At 44.6% G+C, this 24553-nt stretch overlaps 1 protein-coding gene across 1 annotated transcript in view; it reads right to left on the bottom strand.

Annotated features, from left to right (window-relative positions):
* Positions 1-1003: 1003 nt before the first annotated feature.
* klhdc8b (kelch domain containing 8B) overlaps positions 1004-24553 on the bottom strand; it is a gene marked incomplete at its 5' end in the record, with an annotated part of 163103 nt that continues 139553 nt past the window's right edge. The window contains 2 exons of the mRNA XM_083919431.1: positions 1004-1225; positions 14353-14454. Coding sequence (XP_083775557.1) covers positions 1029-1225; positions 14353-14454 — 299 coding nt within the window. The 3' untranslated portion in view covers positions 1004-1028. The remainder of the gene's footprint in view (positions 1226-14352; positions 14455-24553) is intronic.

Here is a 24553-nt window from a genome sequence, read left to right on the forward strand (position 1 = left end):
CTCTTCCCCTTTTTTCCATCATCCGAATAACACAATGTACTACAGTCAGTCATAAAACTCAAGGGGAACATTATAAATATCAACATTATCAACACGTCTGGATGCTTCAGTGCAGCCGGCATGAGTAACTCTGCATTCACCCCACGTGCAACTACATCCTTGCGCTACAGTGTGAAGGACCGTTGGAGCTCGGGGACTGACTGGGATTGATTGCAGTGGTGCTAATGTTGTCGCAGAGGTGAGTAGATGTGTAACAAAGCGAGGTGCCGAGCGCAGTCAGCTTTTTCCGCGACGGTAAATAAAGGAAACACAGCGGCTGTGGTCAACGTCAGCCGACGGTTCACTGGTTGTAGATAATGGACAGCAGTTACGGTGTGAACGCGTGTCAAGGGCCGCTGTTATTGACACTGTGGTAGCGGTTGCTAGTGGTGCTAACTCTCACACATATACGACTCTGAAACAAAAAAGAATAGAAGACACAAACAGACATTCACCTTCCTCAACTGTTGCGTTTAAGGTCATAGAAAAGTGTCCAAGCTTGTTGTCGCAGCAGCAGCAGCAGGAGCAGGGGAGAGCGACGCTGCCGCGGAGAAGAGATACAGATATGGCCCTATCTTCCTTTAATATCCAGAAAAGTACCCTGCTTTTATTCTGAAAAATGCTCAACAGTTCAAAGGCGTGTTGTTTCTCCAGACAACATGTTGTGTCTGGTTTTTTGCTCATTTCCATCTTCCTCTGATTTCCCCAGTGTAGAAAATCTGTCAGTTCTCCGTGCCAGTCACAGAAGCCATATTAAACGTCCTTCATCTCGTATTCATCCGGCTCCGTCACAAACTGACTCTGCGGTCGAAAATGCTCGTTGAGTGTCAAAAAGATTTTCTTACAACCCAGCGTCCGAGAGGAATCCATCAGTCGGCCATAAAGAAATGTATCTAAGTGCGGTCTGTGGATCTAACCCGTGTGTGTGTTTATGCACGCACATGAATAAAATATCAACGCCGGTTTGCACTCCCGCATGTGTGCATGTGTCAAACTGTTTCTGGTAAGCAGAGGGCCTCAACCGCATTACTGGGTCCCTGGGCGACTCCGCCGATAACAAAAAGCATGCTGGGTGTCTGCAGGAGGGCAGAGGAGCAGCGTGCAGTGGGCATTGGCGCCACGTACTCCCAGCGCCGCTTCACCGGGTTGTAGCTCTCCACGGAGCCCAGCGGCGACGGTTCATTACCTGAAAAATTGGAAAGTAACATGTCAGGATGACGGCAATTATGTTTGGAATGCAGTCTAATGTCTTTAGTTCAGTAAAAACAGATAGAAATACACTCACGCTTTGTTTTGGTTTTTCATTACTGGGAATTTGAATGCTGTGAGTGCATATTTGAGAACACTGAAGGAATAAAAATACTAATATTGCACAATTTGATACTGATAATTGAATAGATGCACTTTGAAAGAGGGGAATTCCGACAACCCCTCATGATTTCCTTTAAATAACCTAAAATGATCCAGTGCTATGAATTTGTTAGCTTTAAAACATTCAATAGTAGTTGGTCATTCTGTCGCTCATATGATTCACATCTTTATGGTAATTATTTGCATGGACACACACACACACGTCATAATGGTAAAATGTGACACTTTAAGGTTATGGACGTTTGCTCAGGACACTTCCAATCAGGAATATACACAAACACACACACACACACAAATATATATATATATATATATATATAGTCTTAACACCCCCCTGCACTCATCCCTATCAATAGCCACATATCAAATCAGTGTCCTTGAACCGCTACCTTATTCTTTCACTGTCATTCAGTATTGATAATTATGGTCCACTAAATACCACATATAATGTGGACTGCACAACACACACACACACACACACACACACACACACACACACACACACACACACACACACACACACACACACACACACACACACAAAGATAACATCCTACAGCATTGTGATGGTGAATCCCCGTGACTTAATCTCCTCCACACTAAAATAGTCTCAACGAGTAACAATACAATAATCAGTCTTTTCCTAAAAGAGCATTTGTCTGCAGCTATCTGCGGTCCCACAGTTAATTCATTGTAGATGGGCGGGTGAAATAAAACATCATAAATCAGGAAAATATTATAGAGCCACCGCCGCTGCTCCCCGGTGCACGTTTCCCCACGAGGAACAGTCATTTCATTGATTATTCCAGAAGCTGAAAGTGTCTTTTAGTTTCCTCTGCCAAGTTTAAAACTGCAGTTTGTAATTTTTGCTGCTTAAATTTCCTGCAATATTTTTGGAGTGACTTTACAGCGCACATAAACTCATACAAAGCAACAGCCTACAGAGACTAATAGAGGGGGAGTGAAAGTCATTCGTTCTGCACATCGTGCTTGTACACACACACACTGGGGTGCACAGCAGCACTCCTCCACATCCCAGTTTTAATAGGTTATTATTGGTGTGTTTGTTCTTATGCAGTCATATGGAATTGTTGATGGGACTGAGGATTGAGAGCAGTTTTTTGCACGAGCAGATCCTTCACCTGAGCCGAAAACAGCTTGCTGCTCTAATTCTCCTCCCAGAAAATGTGCCGTCTCACTAGCAAAAGTGGAGTTGGACGCACACTAATGCACTTGCGCCGTGTACTGTAGACGGTAGATTGTCTAAATGGGGCCCTTTATACCTATTTCACAGTTGAAATGTTCTGAAAGTGTATCAGCTCTACAGCACTAATCTGCAAGACCTGCTCTTTCTTCTACCCTTCACATAGTCAGGACTTTTCCTCATTTGGAACAATTTTCTTTCTTCTGCACTCACACTGTCCTTCCGCACCGGGCCAAAACAGGTTTTTCGGGTAAAGCCTGGTTCGTTTGACCAGTGTGAGTGCAACCGCTCCGCATCTAGCGGTCCACAGCCCGTCTGAGAGAGGTGGGCTTTTGTAGAGCGCGTTTGCACATGTACGAGCACAAGCGTGCGCACGTGTACGAGCACGAGCACGACGCCTACGGCAGCTCTCACATCATTTTATGTGCGCCTGTTGGGACATAGAAAAAAGAAGGAGGGACCATGCGCGGACATTTAACAACAACAACAATGGCGGTGAAAGGTTCACGTTGGTGTGATGCGGAGGTGGAGTGTTTACTTTAGATTTGGTCGATGAAAATATTCAAAAACAGTCGACAAGACGCACAAAAACTCAGAGGTCTATGGAAAGATTTGTAAACAATGCGACGCATCTCGATGACGTCATCAATGCGTGTGACGTGTTACGGCGTGATGACGTATAGGCAGCAAGAAGCATTCGCCGAGGCCCAGGTAGTGTGAGTACAAACGGGCCTGGCCCGCGGGGGGAGAGGGAGGGGATGACAAGTACCCTAAAGCCCGGGGCGCGGTGCCGAAGGACAGTGTGAGTGCGCCCTAATTATCAACGCTAACTACCTGCTTATTCCCAGGTTTAACAACTCTTAACACCTCCTGGCGTCAGGCCCAGGCAGGAATGAGGACTCAGATGCGGAGGTTCGGAGGTTCGAGGATCGAAACTGAATTTACTCCTCGACGACAAGAACGTGGCACAGAGCAAAAAGGCAGCGAACAAAAAATCACTCCGCACGGGAGGAACAAACAAATATGGATGGTCAAAAAAGCAAAGTACAACATAAAATCGCTCCGTCCAGGAGGAAAAAACAAAAGGCAAAGTTAACAAATGAATCTCTGAACTATGACGCTCCGTACGGGAGGAATAACCAAAAAACAAAGTGAACAAAATAAGTCATTAAACAAGGACGCTCCGACCAGGAGGGAAAAACAATGGACACCTGGTTAATTGGAACAGCTTACTGTAAAAGCTGTCAATTCACTCCGGCTGTAGGGTGAATTACTCCTCTTTCACGTCACTTAGAAATGCAAAGCAGCATAACACAGATTCATTTGTATGCAAATGTTGCATGTTATTAATTTATGGATGTTACTGCATCGAATATGTCCTCCAAGAGGTTTCTAATAAGTACTGCGCAGCCAGTAGGCTTATTTAAGAGCCTAACGTGAATATTATCTCTACAGCACGACGTGTTGAGTCTCACCGAGGATCCCTCTCCTTTCTAGCGTCTGCTCTGCTTCTCCTCCCTCTGTTCCTCTCTCCCTCCTCCCTCTCATTCACCTCAGGTGCAATGCTCACTGTCATTATACATCAACCAGCACTAAGTTGTTGCGGTTCCCATGGCAACGCACATCACAGCGAGTGCCCAAATGATATGGACTGGTGAGTGTATGGTGTGTGTGTGTGCGCGTGTGTGTGTGTGTGTGTGTGTGTGCGTGTGTGTGTGTGTGTGTGTGTGTTTGTGCGTGTATGTGTGTGTGTGAGTGTGTGTGTGTGTGTGTGTGTGTGTCTAAGGAAGACTATTATCATGATTTTGTTGAAAGAACAAAGTGACGGTTCCGAGTCGGCCTTTTAAAAGCAATCTGGGGCTACTCAGGCCTTTTTTCTTTTTTTTTACTGAGACACACATACCCAAACCTGTGACTGAAAACACACACACACACACACACACACACACACACACACACACACACACACACACACTGCGCTGGGTGCTCAAAGGCTTCCTGTCATTGCTTTGATTCGCGGCCCACAGACGTCATGTCAATTCACCAGGCGCACATCCAGCCGCTTCTCTCCTCCTGTGTTCTGCTCCTTCTCCTCCTGACCTCCATCCATTCATCTCCTCTTTATCTCTTTTTCATTCCTCCGTTGAGTTTATTCTTTATTCCCTGTCTTTTCTTTTTTAATTTGTTTTTTCTTATTCTTCTCCTCTTATCTATTTCTTGTCCTTTCCCTGAAACAATTTTCTTCCATTTTATCTCTTAGCCCCTTCTCCCCTCCTCAATTCACCCCCCATCTATTCTTCTTCCTGTCCTCCTCCTCCTCCTCCTCCTCTCTGCTCTCATGTTGTCTTCACTTTGATGCCAGTCGTCTCAAATTGTCTTCCGTGCTTCTGTCGCCGCTCCGACTCTCAACATCCATTGCATTGTGCTTAGTGTGCCTCTTTTCCTCCTCTCACCTCCTTACTGTCACACACACACACACAAACTCATACACACACACACACACACACACACACACACACACACACACACACACACACACACACACACACACACACACACACACACACACACACACACACACACTGTACATTTCGCTGTAACATGCTCATCAGTGTTGTTACATTGTTGTATTCTCTTTAGCCGTGACCCTTCAACCTGCTTCACCGTCTTCTACTTCAGTAACAAATGTCCTAAATATCACAAACCTTGCTAAGAATAAACAATGTCTGTGTCCATAGGAGGAGGATTTTCTTTCATTTCCTATAATGTTCTGTTTCCTCATCAGCCGTTGTCATGTGTGTGATCTGAAAAAGTTACTACAGGGGCGTACTGTTAATACAGTTTTTCATTATTGGAAATGTAAGTGGCCAAATGAGCGTTTTTTCCCCCTGAGGCCGGAGCATTTTTTGGCGTCTTTGCATGTGCCACGTGTGCTAAAAGCCCAGTGAGGACGTCAGCGTCTATTTTGCAAAGCGCTGCATTTGTTTTGTTTGTTTTTTTCATTTTTACATGTACATCAACAACAGCAATAATTATAAATCTCACGAACCCACGCAGGGAGGCACGTCCGTTCCCTGTGTTTCAGCCTTCGCTTCACGCAGAGACAGGGTCTGTGCAAGTGCTCTACCTTGTATCAGCATTTTGACTTCGGCTGATTTTCTGTGTAGCGACCAGCTGAAAAAAACATCCCAGAGGAGCGCCCGAGTACAGTGTGGACCTGCTCTATATGAGAAATGTCTGCAGATAACTGCTGTTGTGATTTGACGCTATATAATATTAATAATAATAACATTAATACTATTAAGGCTGCTGTCTGCATGACTTCTTTGTCTATGAAAGGTTTGTTCTTGGACATTTTTGCTTCAAAATAAGCCCTTTACTTGTTTAACAGACACTGGCATCAAAACGGACCTTTAGGGGGTTATTTTTTGAAAGATTCTTGATTTTTCACTAAATTCTCATCATGAGAGGAACTGCGACTTTAATGTTCGAGCATTATTTACTATCCAATCACCAGAGTAAAAGGTTTGCATTGTACATTTCTGCAAACAACAGATATATCAGTGTTTTGAACACATGATTAACGTGAGGAATTTAAACAAAAACTATTAAATTTACTCTGTTTATGGCATAAAAACCACAGAGTTAGGCTCAGGAAAAGATGGTAGTTTGGGCTAAAATAAGTAAATCTGTTATGTAATCAATAAAATTTCACATGGGACGGGACATGAACCAGACACCGGCTGATACAAGTCTCCTGGGTGGAAGTCCAATGTGTGTATGACCAAACCATCCACCTCGACCCCCTTCTATGCAGACTTTAAGGGGGCACTCACACTGTCCATTCGTACCGTGCCCAAACAGGTTACACGGCTAAAGTCTAGTTGGTTTGACCAGTGTGAGTGCAACTGTACCGCGCCTAAGATAGTATGCTTGTCGGCCACGGCTCGTTAAGGAGAGGTGGGTTTTTGTAAAGAGAGTTTGCACGTGTACGAGCACGAGCACGAGGCCTACGGCGGTTCTGAGCGATTTCCTGTGCGCCTGTTGGGACGTAGAAAAAAGAAGGAGGGACCATGGGCGGACATTTAAAACAATGGCGGTGAAAGGTTCACGTTGGTGTGATGTGGAGGTGGAGTGTTTACTGCAGATTTGGTCGATGAAAAGATTCAAAAACAGTCGACAAGACGCACAAAAACTCTGAGGTCTATGGAAAAATTGTTAAACAAAGCGACGCAACGCGATGACGTCATCAATGCGTGTGACGTGTTATGGCGTGATGACTTATAGGCAGCAAGAAGCATTCTCCGAGGCCCAGGTAGTGTGAGTACAAACGGGCCTGGAGGGGGGGACAAGTACCCTAAAGCACGGGGCACGGTACGGACGGACAGTGTGAGTGCGCCCTAAGGCTCATTATACTACATCACCTGACTTCCAGAGCTCTTTCTCTGAACATGTAATATTAACATCTATAATTTAACATTTAACAAGCCAGTTGACAGCCCAGTACATTACATCCAGATGTAAAAGGGTGCCAAAAACCAATATCATCACTTCCACACCCTCCTGTCACCTGTTACAGTGGCATCTTACAGCGTGCTCACACTGTCCTTTTGGCCGCGGCCAAAACCGGTTTTTCAGCTAAAGCCTAGTACCTTTAAGTAGTGTGAGCGCACCCGCTCCGCGCTCAACTGGGGCCAGCTGGGCCGCCACGGCCCGCTTGAAAGAGGTGGGCTTTAGCGGAGCCGTTTGCACATGTACGAGCACGAGTGTGCGCACGTGCACGCGCACGCGCACGAGCCCTACGGCAGTAGCGTTATGTCCGCCTGTTCGGACATGTAAATAGAAGGACGGACCATGCGCGGACATTTAACAACAACAACAATGGTGGTGAAAGGTTCACGTTGGTGTGGTGCGGAGGTGGAGTGTTTACTGCAGATTTGGTCGGATGAAAATATTCAAAAACAGTCGACAAGACGCACAAAAACTCCGAGGTCTATGGAAAGATTTGTAAACAAAGCCACACACACGCGACCAATGCGTGTGACGTGTTACGGCTTGAAGGCGTATGGACAGCAAGAAGCATTGGCCGAGGCCCTGGTAGTGTGAGTACAAACGGGGCTGGGGCGCGGGGGGGAGAGGGAGGGGGGACAAGTACCCTAAAGTCCGGGTCTCGGTCCGGGAGGATAGTGTGAGCGCGCCCTTAGAGTCAAAGATCTGTCAGAGGCATGCTTGTATCGGTGAAGAGGTAAAGCTTGGAACATTGTCACATTTACACTGATATAGACATATTTGTCATTATCTTTTCAACACATTAGACTGATTAGAGTCACAAGACATGACAGCCCATTAAAAACACAGTTTTGCACCGACTGAGCTGCCAATCAGTGGGGTTTTTCTCACCCACAAGCTGTGACTGACGGCCGACTGTCGGCGCGGCATGTCCCTGCCTTTAATGTCATTAATGTTAATGAAATCAACAGGCAATAACTGGATACGACGGCTTTATTTGAACACGCAAAGTCCCAGGCAACATTTAATTATGAATCTGTTGCAGTCTGAGTTATTTTTGCATGTGCAGCTCCACTACCAATTTCATCCTCCACTGTTTTCTATCTCTAGTCTTTAATTTTACCCTTTCTGAGGCTCAGAAATGTTTATTTTCTGTATTTTTTCGTTCGTCTCTCTCTCTCTGACCTCCTGTTGCTTCTGTTTTCAGACAGCAGCTAGACAATAAGAACTTTAGGTCAAAAGTGAGCCACAACAAACCTGCAGCTGAGTTTTCTGGTAATAGTGTGATTCAATTCCTTCTTGGCATCATTTGGACACATTTGTCATATTTTAGCAGTAGTAAAGTAAAAGTAATTCACAGACCTCATCCTTGACCCTTTTCCTTGCATCTTCCAGTTCTTTGTAACCTATCTGTGTGAAGTATAAGCAAGATGCAAAGTGAAGCTAAACACGGTCACCATTATCTGCCACGGCCTGGTATGAAGGAGCTGTACACACTGGTTAGCGACAAAATGACTGAGCACTGATGTACAGTGCAAACCTGAATATTCTCCAGACCATTGTGCCGTGCCGTGTTCAGAGCATGTGAGCCACTGCTCAGTCTCAGCTGGCTGCTGGTGGTGGATCTACAGTCAGAGGTTGACCCGTGGACTGTCACAAATAAGCTGCAGGAGCTTTCAGTGCTGACGGTCTCAGGACAGAAAGCGTTCAACACAGGAACGATCAGAGTTTTGGTTGACTGGTCCAAGATGTTCAAGACAGCAAACCGCATTTTAACAATAGGTCTTTCTAAATATAGAGTACACCAAGTTCGGACTTGTGTCCTTGGGTCCTTGGGAGTTGGAACTTGGCAAGTGAAACTTGGAAGGATGGGAGTATACAGTACACTTAATCTACAATTGGAACATCTTGCTAACATCCAATCTCAGCTTTGTCGAGCTTTTAACTGCATCGACTGTGCAATCTGATGCAGTCTACCCTTATCCTAACACTTATTTATATTTACAGTGAAACTGAATTTAATAAACACCACACTGCCTCAGTTTGCTTTTATTTAGACATATCATCATTCATCTTGAATAATCTGAAATATCTTGATATCTGGACATACAAGCCCACAGTTTAGGCACCGTGGTCCAGAAACACCCTGGCTCTAAACCTCCAGAACCTCCGCTCAAGTCAACTCCTAAAGTGTCCTCGATTAAAAAGGCTAGAGTAAGAACCCATCTGCTCATTTGGACTGTTCTTGGTTAGATGTGGACTTGGATGGGGCTGTGATTAGTGACATTTTACAAGTCCCCAGGGCACAAGTAAAGACATATTGAGAAAGGGCAAGTAGCCGATCTGTCCAAACTGTCACGTCCAGTGTTATTGGAATTTATGATTTGTTGGTGAGCTAACTGGGTTTTAATTAACGTCACCAGCCATCAAAATATGCTTTTAAAAGTTCAGTATCATTGTATTTTTCAATAGCGCTGATTGACTGTGAGCAGGTCTTAGTGACTTAGGAGTAGGAGTAGAGAACGGCATTGGGTTTGATAATGGGATCCCACATAACCCAACAGAAATTCTGCAGCACCTGGTTGTTTTAACATTGCTGCGAGTGGGAGTTAACCTGACTCATCACATGGTTTGCTACATAGAACCATGTTAGAACCAACGAATCAAGTGATTGGATGAACCATATGTCAATCGAAGTCTCGCTGAAGTCAATCAGGAAAAGAGAGAAAACATGTTTTTTTTAAATCTAAGATAACCACTTTAAGAGTTGCGATTGTTGTTTTGAAAGAGCGGTCACCTCTCGTGGCCTCGTCACCCCCTCTACTGCAAGTAGGTCCTCACAGGATGCTGATTGGCTGGCTCGGTTTCCTGCTGAGCACAGACGCGTTACTTCGAGTCTGACAAGATGGATTATTGTGTGACGTAAACCTGCGATGCTCGGGTGATCTTATGTTAGCGCTCGAATTCAGCTTCTGTGCAGGGTATATGGGAGTAGGAAGTCAAAACTAAAACAGCAGGTCCCGGGATTTAAGAGCAGTGCTCCTGATCTATATCTTAAGGGACGGAGCAAAAGGAAGTCCACCGAGATCCACAGCAGTCTCTCAGCAGACCTCCGCTGCTGGGAGTCCATGCGCTGCGGACACAGAGTGAAGCCACACACTGTTCTCAACTGTAACTTTGTACTTATTGCAATAGTATGAATGTTATTATGGGCTAGGATATGATTTCACCTCTCTGCATTCCTTTATTAGTACTACACACGGTAAAAAGATGTGTGCTCCGCGGACACAACATCAATGATCAATCTATTGTCAATCTAATATGTGGGCGGGCATGAGTAGACACACACACACACACACACTAACTTTTAATAAAGTGGGGTAGAAAGGGTAGCTGTAAGGGCATACACTAAATATCCAAGATAGACTGTACTGTATAGATTTATATATGTGCACACATACAGGTTAACTACATTATAGATGCTCTTTGATCTGTGCAGATGTATTTTCTTCTTTTATTTCCCATGTCAAAGGCTGAGGGATGACTCACAAGCCCAAAATATCTCCATGGATTAGATACTAAGCCAGACTCACAGCTGACACTCATACAGAGAAACACATACTGTCTATCTACCTTTTTTCACACACGCACGCACGCGCGCACACACACACGCACGCACGCACGCATGCACGCACGCACGCACGCACGCACGCACGCACGCACACACACACACACACACACACACACACACACACACACACACACACACACACAGACAGACAGACAGACAGACAGACACACACACACAGTCCTAACATACGTTCTTTATGCTCCATATAAAACATAACCCAAACACCAGAAAATAATGTTGTATTACTCTGATTCACTGCTTTGTTCTTCGCTAGCGCTGCTCCCTCTCTTCATTACCTTTCTAGCAAGCTCGACCATCTCTGCTCTCTGTCTTTCTCTCTGGCTCATTGAGTCACAGAGGAAAGGAAGAACCAATTTGGGATGCTGTGTTTAGAAAAACCAAACAACAAAAGCTACATTTTATACCTTTGAACATCTCTGCAACAATACGTAACTGAACTTAGTCTAAAAGGAGCCTTATCAAACAATAAGTAACTGCACCTTGGGTACAAGCGGCCGAAATGGGTTTTCTCAGGAGGGGGGCTGGAGTCTCCCTTAGAGAGAGGGGGAGAAGTTCAGCATCCGTGAGGAACTCGGAGTAGAGCCGCTGCTCCTTTGCGTTGAAAGGAGCCAGTTGAGGTGGTTCGGGCATCTAGTAAGGATGCCCCCTGGGCACCTCCCTAGGGAGGTGTTCCAGGCACGTCCAGCTGGGAGGAGGCCTCGGGGAAGACCTAGACTAGGTGGAGAGATTAGATCTCCGCACTGGCCTGGGAACGCCTCGGGATCCCCCAGTTAGAGCTGGTTAATGTGGCCCGGGAAAGGGAAGTTTGGGGTCCCCTGCTAAAGCTGCTGCCCCCGCGACCCGACCCCGGATAAGCGAATGAAGATGAGATGAGATGAGACCTTGAGTAACTTACCTTACAGGTAAATAAGACCCTAGTTGAGATAAAATTTTCTATCTACTACCTCAAATTGATGCGGTGATGATTTATAGAGGACAAAAGCAAGACTGAAATACATGAGTAGCCTAAAAGGGAAAACAATTAATTCCCCATTCCTTAAGTTGTTCACTTAGCACAGCCATTGTTTGTGAGTGTATGTACGAGAGGCATTCTTGCAGGAATGCATGACTTGTGAATCTCTAAATAGATTTAATTCTTTTACAATCACAGCAGTTTGTTTGTATGTATTTATGTGTGTGTTTGCTGATGCATGCAGGTGCAAAGAGAGGGGTGTCAATATTTGCTTAACATGCATGTCTTCGAGAATAAAAAGCTGCCGTCTGATTAATTTGTAGCATTGCTCAGTCTCTCTCCACAATATATTTACTAAACAACTGCAGCCCAGTCAAGGGGAAAATGGAAAGTTAATGGAAAATTAATTTGGCTCTGTGTGTGTGATGGTGTGTGTGTGTGTGTGTGTGTCTGTGTGTGTGTGTGTGGTTTTTGATTTACTGATAGCAGGGAAGTCGGCACAAACAACTTCAAGGTCTGTAAGGAGCCAGGTCATATCGTCAATTCACAAAAAATCCAATGGATTACATTTATAAATTACCTAGTAAAATCAATGTTTGTAACTACAGGAACTTGACAGAAACAACCATCTTTGTTTTTACAAGGTAACGATTTCAGCCGAGAAATTGATTATTTAAGTTATAGGGGCAGTCCAAAGATTTTACACATGAAGGTCAGGTTATTTGTCATAAGGAAAACATTTGCATAATGTCTTCTCTGAATTTGAAGCTCAGAAAATAACCTCTGCTTGGGCTTACAGTCTTCTGACTACTTGTTTTTACACACTCATGCGCAGCAAAAGGAGCAATTCGGGGTTCAGTGTCTTGCCCAAGGACACTCAAACATGTGGACCTGGGGATGAGGGGATCAAACCGCCGATCTTTCAAATGGAGGACCACCCACTCCGCCACTGAACCACAGTCGCCCAAATTTGTGGACTAGAGCCTACAAATTTCTAACGGGGTATGTAGAGGAAAAAGAGAGACTCTTGCAAACCGCTATGACCTGCAAGGAAAGGTTTCGTGACCACTGGAGACCACTGCTAATCTGTTAGCATGCCTAGTTTCACAGTTTAATTAGAGTTCATGAGAATTCATTGAAACCGCATCAGAGACGGCTCGGCTCTGATTGGTTGTCGGTCAGGTCCAATGTAATCTTGGACCAGACAGGGAGAAGCTCGATGCAGAGGTGCATTACTTTTTCACGGATCGTCCGTCTCATTGTGCTCTCAGGATATAGTGACAATTTCAGAAAATATGGAAACAAACTAAATTTCCTTTTCTGATTTTAAAAGATGTAAAAAGTTCGAAATGCAGCAGACCTGAATGTTGTGTAGAAAGTTTTACTCATGCACAAACAAGCTAGTAAGGCTGGATAACTCTTAGGGCGCACTCACACTGTCTGTCCGTACCGTGCCCCGTGCTTTAGGGTACTTGTCCCCCCCTCTAGGCCCGTTTGTATTCACACTACCTGGGCCTCGGCGAATGCTTCTTGCAGCCTATACGTCATCACGCCATAACACTCACACGCATTGATGACGTCATCGCGATGCATCGCTTTGTTTACAAATCTTTCCATAGACCTCTGAGTTTTTGTGCGTCTTGTCGACTGTTTTTGAATATTTTCATCGACCAAATCTGCAGTAAACACTCCACCTCCGCATCACACCAACGTGAACCTTTCGCCGCCATTGTTTTAAATGTCCGTGCATGGTCCCTCCTTCTTTTCTCTATGTCCCAACAGGCGCACAGAAAATTACTTCAGAACCGCCGTAGGCCTCGTGCTTGTACATGTGCAAATGTGCTTTATAAAAGCCCACCTCTCCCAAACGGGCTGTGGCCGGCAAGTGTGCCGCTCCTTGGCGCGGTATGGTTGCACTCACACTGGTCAGACGAACTAGACTTTACCCGTAAACCTGTTTGGGCACGGTACGGATGGACAGTACACCCTTAGTGTCTCCTTACTACTTTGGCAATGCTGATTGGTTACGTGACCGTATCCTTGCAGGTCGTAGCAGTCTGTCAAGAAGTTCCCAATAATAGATGCTGTTGATTTGCATTAGAGAAAATTCTTGGAGCTTCTCATTAACCGTCAGGATTTCTATCCTTCTGCTGCATTGATTTAGATTAATATTTATATTAACCTCCAGAATGAAAGTAAAACATATAGTATAATACATTTCAGAAGCTTTCAGAAAGTATCAGGCACATTGTTTTTGAGTTTTACTCCAGCTGAAGTGAAACACTTAAATCTAACACTCTTGAATACATCATGTACTCAAGTGCAAAATATAACTACTAAATGTGCATTTTATATTGTTATATACAGAAAAAAGAACATTAGATCTGACTATCTATCAGACTTTTCACAGATCAATGAATAGGTTAACTCACAAAGGTAGAGCCAATGTAAGGTATGCCCATTAACAGACAAAAGGTGCTGCAGCATTGGAAATCAATCACAGGATGACTTGGATTGTTGTTCTGTTTCGCATCCCTATCTTTCCTTCTCGGGTCGGTGCACATCGCTGTATTTAATTGACAGGAATGAACACACTGAAAAAGGAAAAGAAATAGAGTTGCTGACCTAGACCACCAGCTGCGATGACCCTTCCTCCGAGGCATCCTGCCACAAAGTCAGCCCTCTTCTCCCTCATCCTGGATGTTCGGCTGGGTTTGATCCAGATACCTGCCAGAGGGGAGACGACAAAAGAAACTGTCAGTCATCCTGGAACAGATCAGTCAACCAAAACAGAAAAGAGAAGTCCCTCACTGCCAAAATATTTGAAAGAAAAACATAGAACAGCCAAAAGTATGTTAACACCCAAACATCGCATTCGGAAACCATTTGCTACTAAATCAGCCTCCACGCTTCTGGACCCAGGCTGCAGAGTTTTGCTCTCAGTCAGCCACAAGAGCAATAATGAGGTCCAAAACTTAATGTTGGCTGATACTACATTCATGAGGAACACATTAAATTAATGGTAATAATAATTGAAAGTAGACAAAAGTACTCATTGTGCTTGTAATGTATACCCAGTTTATGTTGTCTAAATGTTAATTTTAAAAGGTACAGTACACACCCTTCGAAATGGGTTATACATTTCCCGCGTTATCAATTTAACTGAAACTGTTAACAAAAAGAAAGCTTGAAGTGTAATTCTAGCGTAAAATGATCCCATGGTCTTATTCAACATTTGCACTCATCAAAGAGACAGTTTATTTCCTGTATAAACTATTAACGGAGAAATCTGGTACAGTCGCTAACAGCCGGATGTGGCTAACACTGATTAGCTCGGGGCAGTACAGTGAAGGCATTAAAACGGCTTTTTTTAACCACTAATACTACTCAAACTTAGACCAAACCTCACATTCAAAGATCACATGATCACCGTGGTCAGGTGTTTAAAACTGCCACTGTGCAGTGGAAAGCGGCGTTAGAGGTATGAGGACGTGTTGTGTCAAGTGTTAGATGAGAAGATTGATACCAGTTGTGCCTGGGAGAGTGATATCAACCTTCTCACCGTCCTCTCTGCAGGAAAGTGTATTTCAAATGATTAAGTTATAGGTACTTCTTTTATTCATGTTGCAAGAGTTTTCAGTATCTTGAACATGTTCACAATCCTTGCTTTTCCTGGCATTTTTAGCCTTTGTTTTTGGACGCCGCCTAAAACAACAACAAGTTGACAACTAAAGGAGGAGGTCACTGTTAGACACGGAAAGAGAGCAGAAGTTAAAAGGAAGATGGAGAGGAAAAAAAGGAAAAACGGGGTGCATTATAAAGGAGATCTGTTTTGACAGCACAAGATCCGCCTCAAGACCTCCCTCACACTTCACCTTCCAGCTCGCTCTTTCTCTAGCTTGAAACCCACTACCCAACGGCAGACTACGTTTCTATATTTGGGGAAAATGATATGCAGTGACAAATCTCCTTTCCCACTCCTCCATTGCCTCTGTGAAGAGCCTCGGCCGGGGAAATGAGCTGCAAATTCAGGCATATGCAACGAAATACACGACAGCACAAGCATTAAAAAATCTGCTGCATAGACGTAATGTAAATTAATGCATAACGCTGCAAATGATCAGCTATTAAGTACCCATTCGTGTGGGTTGCGGTAATTTTATTCCCCGCAGTGCTGCAGCCTACCAGTCTTAAATTGTTGATTTTCACTTGTGTACTTATTGTACATTTATCTCTTTTCTTTATGACTGCCCATTAATGTATGATAATTTTGTATTTTTCACATATTCGAAATAAACTATCTAAACTAAACCAAACACCGATCCTCAACCGAACCCTTACACACGGACATGCTCTGGAAGGTGGCTGTAAACCAAATACAAGCGGATAAACCCAAGCTCCTTTGGGTTTCTCTGTCTGCTGTTCAACAAGACAGAACAGACGGCTGACCTGGTCACATTCCTGTCCTGTTGTGTGACCAAAACAAAAAACACATTGGATTCATTCAAGACACCCTCAAAGGAAGTGATGGAAGACATTGCTGGGGGGTAAATGGACGTCTGCTCTGCACGCCCTGCTAGCTACCCTGACTGCGAAAGGACAGTTGGATAGATGGAGTCATCGATCAGTGGATAGATGGGTGCTTGAACAAATGATTCATCATTTGACAAGACAATAAGTTTAGTTTTGCATTGTCGCACAGGTGCAGGCCACTAAACGGTCACCAGAGAGCTGTTATCTAACCTCACAGAAGTCACAGAAAGGTGTTTGTAAGGGTATTTTATACTGCAGCCAAGTCTCTCTACACTGGGGGAACAGACTTACTGCCAGTTTCCACTTTGAATGAAACACTGAGCTCAACAGAGGCCACAGAGGAAGCTGATGAAGTACCATTACTTTAAGAACAGAGGTGTTTTGAACGCCAGGTGCTGTTGTACGTCTGTTCTGCACTTTCATGCATACATAAAGCTCATAGTGTTTACAGCCATTTACGCACTGTTGCTGAAAATTGCTATTTATCACGAGAAGAGAATGAAATGAAAACACCACTGGGAAAAAAATATTTAATTTCTGTTTGTCAGCAACAATGACAGAGAAGTATTTATAACCATGAAAGGATCAACACATTTTCAAAGATTTTCAGAAACGAGAGACAATTAGTACATTTGATTTCTTGCAAACAACTGGAGGAGAGGCATCTTTTCAAGATAACATAATGAGTCGCAGAGCCGCTTTAGTGCAGGCTGCAGCTAAAAGTAGCAAAATGGTAATCTCTGAGTCAGAGAAGGGGAAGGCAGAGCCACCAGCATCTCACTAATAGATATGCTGTCTGCAACAGATCAGCCATTCAGCTGTGGAAAATGGAAAGGCGAGATGACATGCAAATATAGTGCAGATATACGGGAGGAGAGAAGTGAGGAGTTGAGCCTCTTTAAAGTGGCATGAAAGCCTGTAACTTTAAGCTTTGCTGTTTTCCCCTTCCTCCCGCTGCTGCCTGTCGATAAAATGACAGAAATAGCCATGACAGTGTTGTTGTCTGTGTTCAGTTCAGCCTCAGTGCTTTTTCTCTATTTGACTGATATGCGTGTGTGTGTGTGTGTGTGTGCGTGTGTGTGTGCGTGTGTGCGTGCGAGTGTGTGTGTGTGTGTGTGTGTGTGTGTGTGTGTGAGTGTGGCACCTTAAAGTTCCCCATAAATGCAATCTGTGTTACTGATCCAGAGACGGACCATCATGCCACGGAGCTCCTGAGAAGTACGGCCAAAATCCTCTAGCCTGATGTACAGTGATTCATTTCATATCTAAATAACGATATATATCATAATACAGCAATTTTCAAATAGTTAATAGCATATATGAAATAACCACATGGACTGTTACGGTAGCCCTGAAAGACAAGGTTAAAAAACCCCAACTTTTTCAGGCATTGTTGGCCAAAAAAAGTGTATCTCCTACACTTTGAGTCTTAATTGGGCTGTTTTGAGGGTGAAGAACAAAAATGTTTCATCTTAATAATTAACTACAAATGTCTTTAAAACATAATGGGACTGTGCAAAGGTGCAGACTTGGGTAAACCCGATTAAGGGCATACCCCAGTTTCTTAAACACCATACCCTGGGTAAAATCAGGGCTCTCATACCCCTGTTAACAGACCTAGATAACTCCTTCAGTACCCCGATTATTCGTGGATGTAAACGTCTTACCCAGGTTATTATCGGGTTTCTCGTCTGTGCATGCTCCCCACTCCATGGCAGTGGCTTTTAACCCGGAAATAGATTAAACCAGGAAGCAACGGCGCTGAAAACAGCGTGAAAAAAAAAAAATAATAGAGCGTTACCTTTAAACCGAGGAAGGACTTCGCAATTGCCAGTAATATTACTACCAAGAACACCTGTTTCGGTTGTAATTCTGCCCAAAAGTTGGCCGTGATTTTGACAAAGATGAGGTGGAAAAAAAGCCGTACTCAGCCCAGCTGTATGTTGGTGGGGCACCACCTACTGTACCGGAGGTCGAGTTAGTCGGTCATTTTCCCATTCAACCCATGTATACTGGGGGAACTTCAATAATCAGATCATTCCCTTAACCAGGGTAAGGCCATTTTAGGGTTGTGAGTGAGTGGTTGTGAGTGATACAGGGGAATGGCGATCCGTTCGCTGAGTACTGAAGTACTGAACAGTTGCAGTTTTATTTAAGGTGTCCTGTATGATTCACAATGCAATTCATGTACAAGTAACATGAAAGAAAACACTCCACCTTAAAAATTCTGGGCGCTGTAAAAGTGTGTGTTAACCGACCGGTTGTCACCCCGTTTGCAGCAGTGCAGACTAGAGGACGTATGTGTATGTGTGTGTGTGTGTGTGTGTGTGTGTGTGTGTGTGTGTGTGTGTGTGTGTGTGTGTGTGTGTGTGTGTGTGTGTGTGTGTGTGTGTGTGTGTGTGTGTGTGTGTGTGTGTGTGTGTGTGTGTGTGTGTGTGTGTGTGTGTGTGTGTGTGTGTGTGTGTGAAGGAACATGCAGCAAAGGGGCGCAGATCAGAATCCAAAGGGCCGCTGCAGCACTCACTTAAACAAGCCCGTGCATTTACTACCACACATCACATCCCGCTTAGAGTTATATCCAATAAGCAACCAGGCTTCTTTCAGGGGAGATAAAGGGCCCTGCTCTCCAACAAGGTAAACAAACGGCCAGTCCAACCGCAGCTCGAGCCACTCAAATGCAAATTAGGGGATCTTCGGCAAGGGAGACACGCCTTATTCCGGGTATTCGACCCTGATGGAAAGACACTTATCTTCATTTCAACTTAATATATTGCATTGCACTTTATATTATCAAACTCCCAATGGCCAGCTTTGACAGCTGCTACATCAAGCACTGCTCATGCAAGATATGTGGCTGGAGTCTTGAGTCCTCTGCCTCAAGCAGAGATGAGTAGCAGGCTGCAGAAGTCTGCTAAGATCACCGCTTTCTCACTCGACACTACAAAGCAATTTATCAGACTTTACACTGCTCCATCCGGAGACACAAAAGGCTTTATACAACTTGTTTCACAAATATTTCCCAAGATCTGGAACGTGAGGCCAGCAAAAATGGATCCCATCGAGAGAGTTTTTTTATTAAACAACCATGTATCGAGAAACGATAACTGCCCCAAAGGGCTAACACTGATTAGCTCGGGCTGTTTTAGCACTAAACCTCTGCAGTAGCAGGATTAGGGTCCCTACACATAAAACGAAGCGCCAACAACGTAGTTAGCGAACCTGGAGTTTATTCAAAAAGACTGATTAGCATGTCTGTGCCTTACCAGCAGGACCATGTTGACAGATAGTCCATACAAGTCAATTATGAAATGCACAGGTGGATTGCTTACTCCAGGTAGGGAATGAGTCCTTACCCCGAGTGAAGGAGTTCAAGTACCTCGGGATCATGTTCACGAGTGAGGGGAAGATGGAGCATGAGTTTGGCCGGAGAATCGGAGCAGCGATGTTGCAATAGCTCTACCGCACCGTTGTGACGAAAAAGAGAGCTGAGGAAGGCAAAGCTCTCGATCTACCGGTCAATCTTCGTTCCTACCCTCACCTGTGGTCATGAAAGCTGGGTCATGACCGAAAGAACAAGGTCGCGGGTACAAGCAGACGAAATGGGTTTCCTCAGGAGGGGGGCTGGAGTCTCTCTTAGAGAGAGGGGGAGAAGTTCAGCATCCGTGTCGAACTCAGAGTAGAGCCGCTGCTCCTTTGCACTGAAAGGAGCCAGTTGAGGTGGTTCGAGCATCTAGTAAGGATGAACCCTGGGCGCCTCCCTAGGGAGGTGTTCCAGGCACGTCCAGCTGGGAGGAGGCCTCGGGGAAGATTGATCTCCACACTGGCCTGGGAACGCCTTGGGATCACCCAGTTAGAGCTGGTTAATGTGGCCCCGGAAAGGGAAGTTTGGGGTCCCCTGCTCAAACTGCTGCCCCCGCGACCCGACCCCGGATAAGCGGATGAAGATGAGATGAGATGAGATGAGACAGGAGATGCATATGTGAGTGAAAGACAGTTCGTGTTTTTGCCTCTCCCGGCTACAAAAAACAAATATGAAAGGATTGAACTCCAGTCGACTGTGTTCAAATAGAAAACCAGAATATTTTCCTTGTGAAATCTGTCAAACACATTGCCCATTGATCAGTGTTGCTCCACAACACAGTTGTGAGTAATTTGTTGAAAAGGACAAGGATGGTCTGGAGTGATTGCCAGACAGCCTCGGATTACAAAGGGAGGACGTAGAGTTTTATTGGAGCAGAATTTATAAATGAGGATGCTATAGGGCCTTTGTATGTTTTTTAAAGATCCAGAAAACCCTGCCCATACCACATCACCTTTCTCAGAGGAGAGGTGGAGAGAGAAACGTGTGTTCTGACACACAGCCTCTCAAAAAGGTCGTCAAGCAGAAAGCTACCATAAGACACAGTGAACCCTTCTCCCATACAAACAGGAGACACTCACATGTGGCATTTTTCACTGCAGCTTGAACCTATCAGAGGAAAAATGAGCTGCTTTGAGGCAGGGATGCTACCATTCATCAGCATAAATGATTCTATTGCTTTAGCCAAGTACAAACTTTATGGGGAAAGGAATGAGCAGGCAGTCATTTACTTTGGCCAATAACCCTCCTGTTCCTTTTCTTCCTGACTGCTGGGGCTGCACACACAGAGAGAAAAGCACACACACACACACACACTGTCTGTGATGGTGTGTGAGAGCTAGTGAGTTGAGTGACGTGTGCTGCAGATATGTGTCTGGTGGACTCAGCTGGAGAAGAGGGAAGTGTGTTATTTAAAGCTCAGAATCAATCGTCTTCCTTCCCCTATTTTGCTCTCCCAGACACCAATATTTCGCTCCCATCGAAAAGCACGATAAGACACACACACACACACACACACACACACACACACACACACACACACACACACACACACACACACACACACACACACATTAAAAGGCATATGAGACAGAAGCAGGAACACACTTGCCTTCACACAGATGCGCATGCACGCAGAGTCACAGATGAACATATTCTAATATGCATGCCTGCAGGCAGATGTGGTCACGACACAATTTCACCTACGCATAGAGTAACTCTCTCTGCTACACACACTCGCACACACTTCTGCCCAATAGAAGGACACAGTTGCACCCCGCCTCCCACCATTTTCAAATGTCATCACAAGGTAGAAATGGGAAGATGTTGGCAAGGAAATGAGGTGGTAATGGCAGCAAGCCCTCTCTGGGAGCACATTTTGATGGATGTATATTGAATATTTCAGGCAGAAATCAAACTGCTAGAGTGCGTGTGATCACCATCGATCCATCTGTCAGACAGACAGACAGACAGACAGACGGGGATGGATGGATTGATGGATGGATGGATGGATAGATACGTACATCAAAGCTATACTGAAAAAATATTCACATTGTGAGGGTACTACTTCTCATTATTTTATCTAGAATGCAGTGAATTACCAATATGATATTCCACAACAGTGTTCCCCACTCAGACATACTCAGCACTAAACTCAACATGTGACTCATCACGGAAAATGTTTGCAGAGTGAAGAGAAAAGACCTGAATATATCCAAGGTGATGGAAATCAGCTTGATGTGTTTTGTTGTCCCTAAACACTCAACTGACTTATATCGCGGTCTGCAGTGTGTATGGATGCATGCTGGCGCCATATGGTCGAATACATCTGCATGTGTTGGCTGACAAGTCATCCACACTGCCCTGTACAGGCAGGTAGGATTGTCTTTCATCAGTGTGAAAGACGTAGGATGCTAGTGAGTGCTAGCAGTCATTCAGTTTGCTGTTTAACACCTACATGCATACAAGCTGTTGTAAGAATAATGTACTGTAGCAGGCTGTCAGGCAGACAAACAAGAAGCCACACAGCAGATTGAAGGCCAACGAGATTGCTGCAAGTTAAGCATGGCTGCCTTTTAATTAGCAAAAATGTATATCGAAGCTAGAGACAAGAAGCTTGTGATGGAATAAAACCAACTGCGATTCCAAATCCAGGAGCAAAAAGTGTGTGAGGGAGAAGTCAGTGCCCCCCCTTCCTCATTTCCTACCCCCCTACTTCTGGTGCCCATAGTGCAGTATGATCACACCCATCTTTGAACTCACCCTTCATTTAGTTTTCAACTTCACACCTGCAACGTTTTGGGACTGTATCTTGCACAGTTATGATGCTATCACGGTGGTCTGACATAGCCACATCACCACCACACAGTGTCAGACTTGGAGTATGGTATAGGGAAAGAAATGTTGTGGCTAAGTCCAATAGCGGAGGTAGCAGAATGGGAGGGGAATGCCTGACATCCGGCATGTGAGAGACCAAATACCTGCAAAACACATGACATTCCCATTAGCCTCTGCTGAACTTTGTATTCGGTGTTAATTAGCAATTGTTAGCATGCTTAAAGAGATACTTTACCAATTGAAGTCCCGGTTTGTGTCATGGCAATATGATCATTTGGTTCAGATGAACACAATGCAAGGACTTCGGCCATAGCAAAGGACCCTAACATCTGGATACAGTGCTCACATTACCATGATAAAGGCCTGAAATGGGTTAACTAGAAGAGAGCTAGAAAATGCAGACTTTTTTGTTCCCTTTTCCCCTCGGAAATCACTCGTTCCACGCTTCTATAAAAGCCTTCTGAACTATTTGTGTCTTCCTGTTCGTTCCTCACTTAACCAGGTTTTCTGCCGGATCCACAAAGCCTCCCTCTGTATTTCTTTATCTAGCTCTCTGATAGTGAGTCTTTATTACCCTCTTCCCTGCAACTGGGTTTGCATCCCAGACAGACAGATAATCACACGCACTCCCAGAGCCCTCCTGACCCCCACTCACCACACACACATGGATGTAAAGCTTGCGGCAGTTGCTGCAATGCAGGTTTGATTAATAGCACTCACTCTACCATCGATAACAAAATCGATGCACTAATCCACATGTCTTAGAAGGATTGAGGGGATGTGCAAAGCAATCTGGAAAAACAATACACCATTCGGGGCCGAGGACACTTCCTGTGTCCTGTAACACTAGAACAGTTGGCCAACTGCTTGACCTCCAGTATCGCTGCTGGCAGCTTTCTCAAGAGTCGCTCATCCAAACCACTTCACACTCAACACTGCTCTTCATTTAGTCCTGAGCAAAACACCTGCCGTGACATAGTTCTGTCTCCTGGCAATGCTAGAGTATATGCCTCATTTTCTAGCAGACAGTTATTTTGGACCAGGCTATTTCCAGTAGCAAAAGTGTTTTTTGTGACAGTTACATCGCTGATGCTTGAAATGTTGGAGCTGCTATAATGTCATATCTCTGGTCTCTCCTTGTATTTTAAGTATATTTTGATGCTTATACTTTTAAACCTTTACTTGAGGTCAACTTTGAACGCAGGACCTTTTTTTACAATGTAGCTTAAAACTGTTTCCACTGATTCTGACGATACACTCACTCAAGTCCACACAACAGAGTTCATTAGTCCTCTGGCTGCTAAAATCCGGATCACACCACAGTTACTGTAGAAAGCGCTGTTGTGTCAAAGTGCTGTTTGAGAATGTCGCTAATGCCTTTTCCTTTATTTCCTTGTTTTTGGAACGGAGTTCTGCTGATACCGGCACCAGCTCTAAGTGGGTATGTACAGCTTGCAAGTGGTTCCTGACCTAATTTAATCTTCTTTTGTCGACTCAAGTCTATTTTTACATTTCGACCGCCTGCTCCCACTGCAAAGTTTAAACTGCAGAAGAAGGTACAGTGAAGACACTCGAGTTAGAGCCCTGAAACCCTGCTGCTGCACAGAGGCTCGCAGCTTCAAAGCTTTTCTCATCAAACATTATTAATATCAATGTGTCATGCATCCGAATTGCACAGCCACTAACCATGTCAATGGGTCCCCAGTAATACACCTGCCAAGTGTGAAGTAGATCACATAACCCGTTCTCGAGATATGCAAATTACACACAGACACACAGAAATTCCTTGCTTAAATTTAGATGATGTACACATGAGGGAATATATTTCCCAGCTCATTTTTGAGATGATCCTGGACAAACTCATTATTGCGGCTCAGCCTCATCCAGCAGGGCTTCAGGGGACACTCTGGACCAAAGTGATGAGGGGCACAAGATGCAGGCTGCAGGTTTCTACTAGGTCTGCTAATGAGTCTTCTCGGCCTCTCAGTAAACCTATAAATAATCTGTGTGGGTGGCTCTGCAAGTTGATGTGGGCTTTAATCAGTTCCACTGTCATGGCCATATCATGCACCCTGACACTCCCGCACTACTTACAGA

The sequence above is a fragment of the Echiichthys vipera genome (assembly GCF_963691815.1).
Source record: "Echiichthys vipera genome assembly, chromosome: 9".
In the NCBI taxonomy this organism is placed as follows: domain Eukaryota; kingdom Metazoa; phylum Chordata; class Actinopteri; order Perciformes; family Trachinidae; genus Echiichthys; species Echiichthys vipera.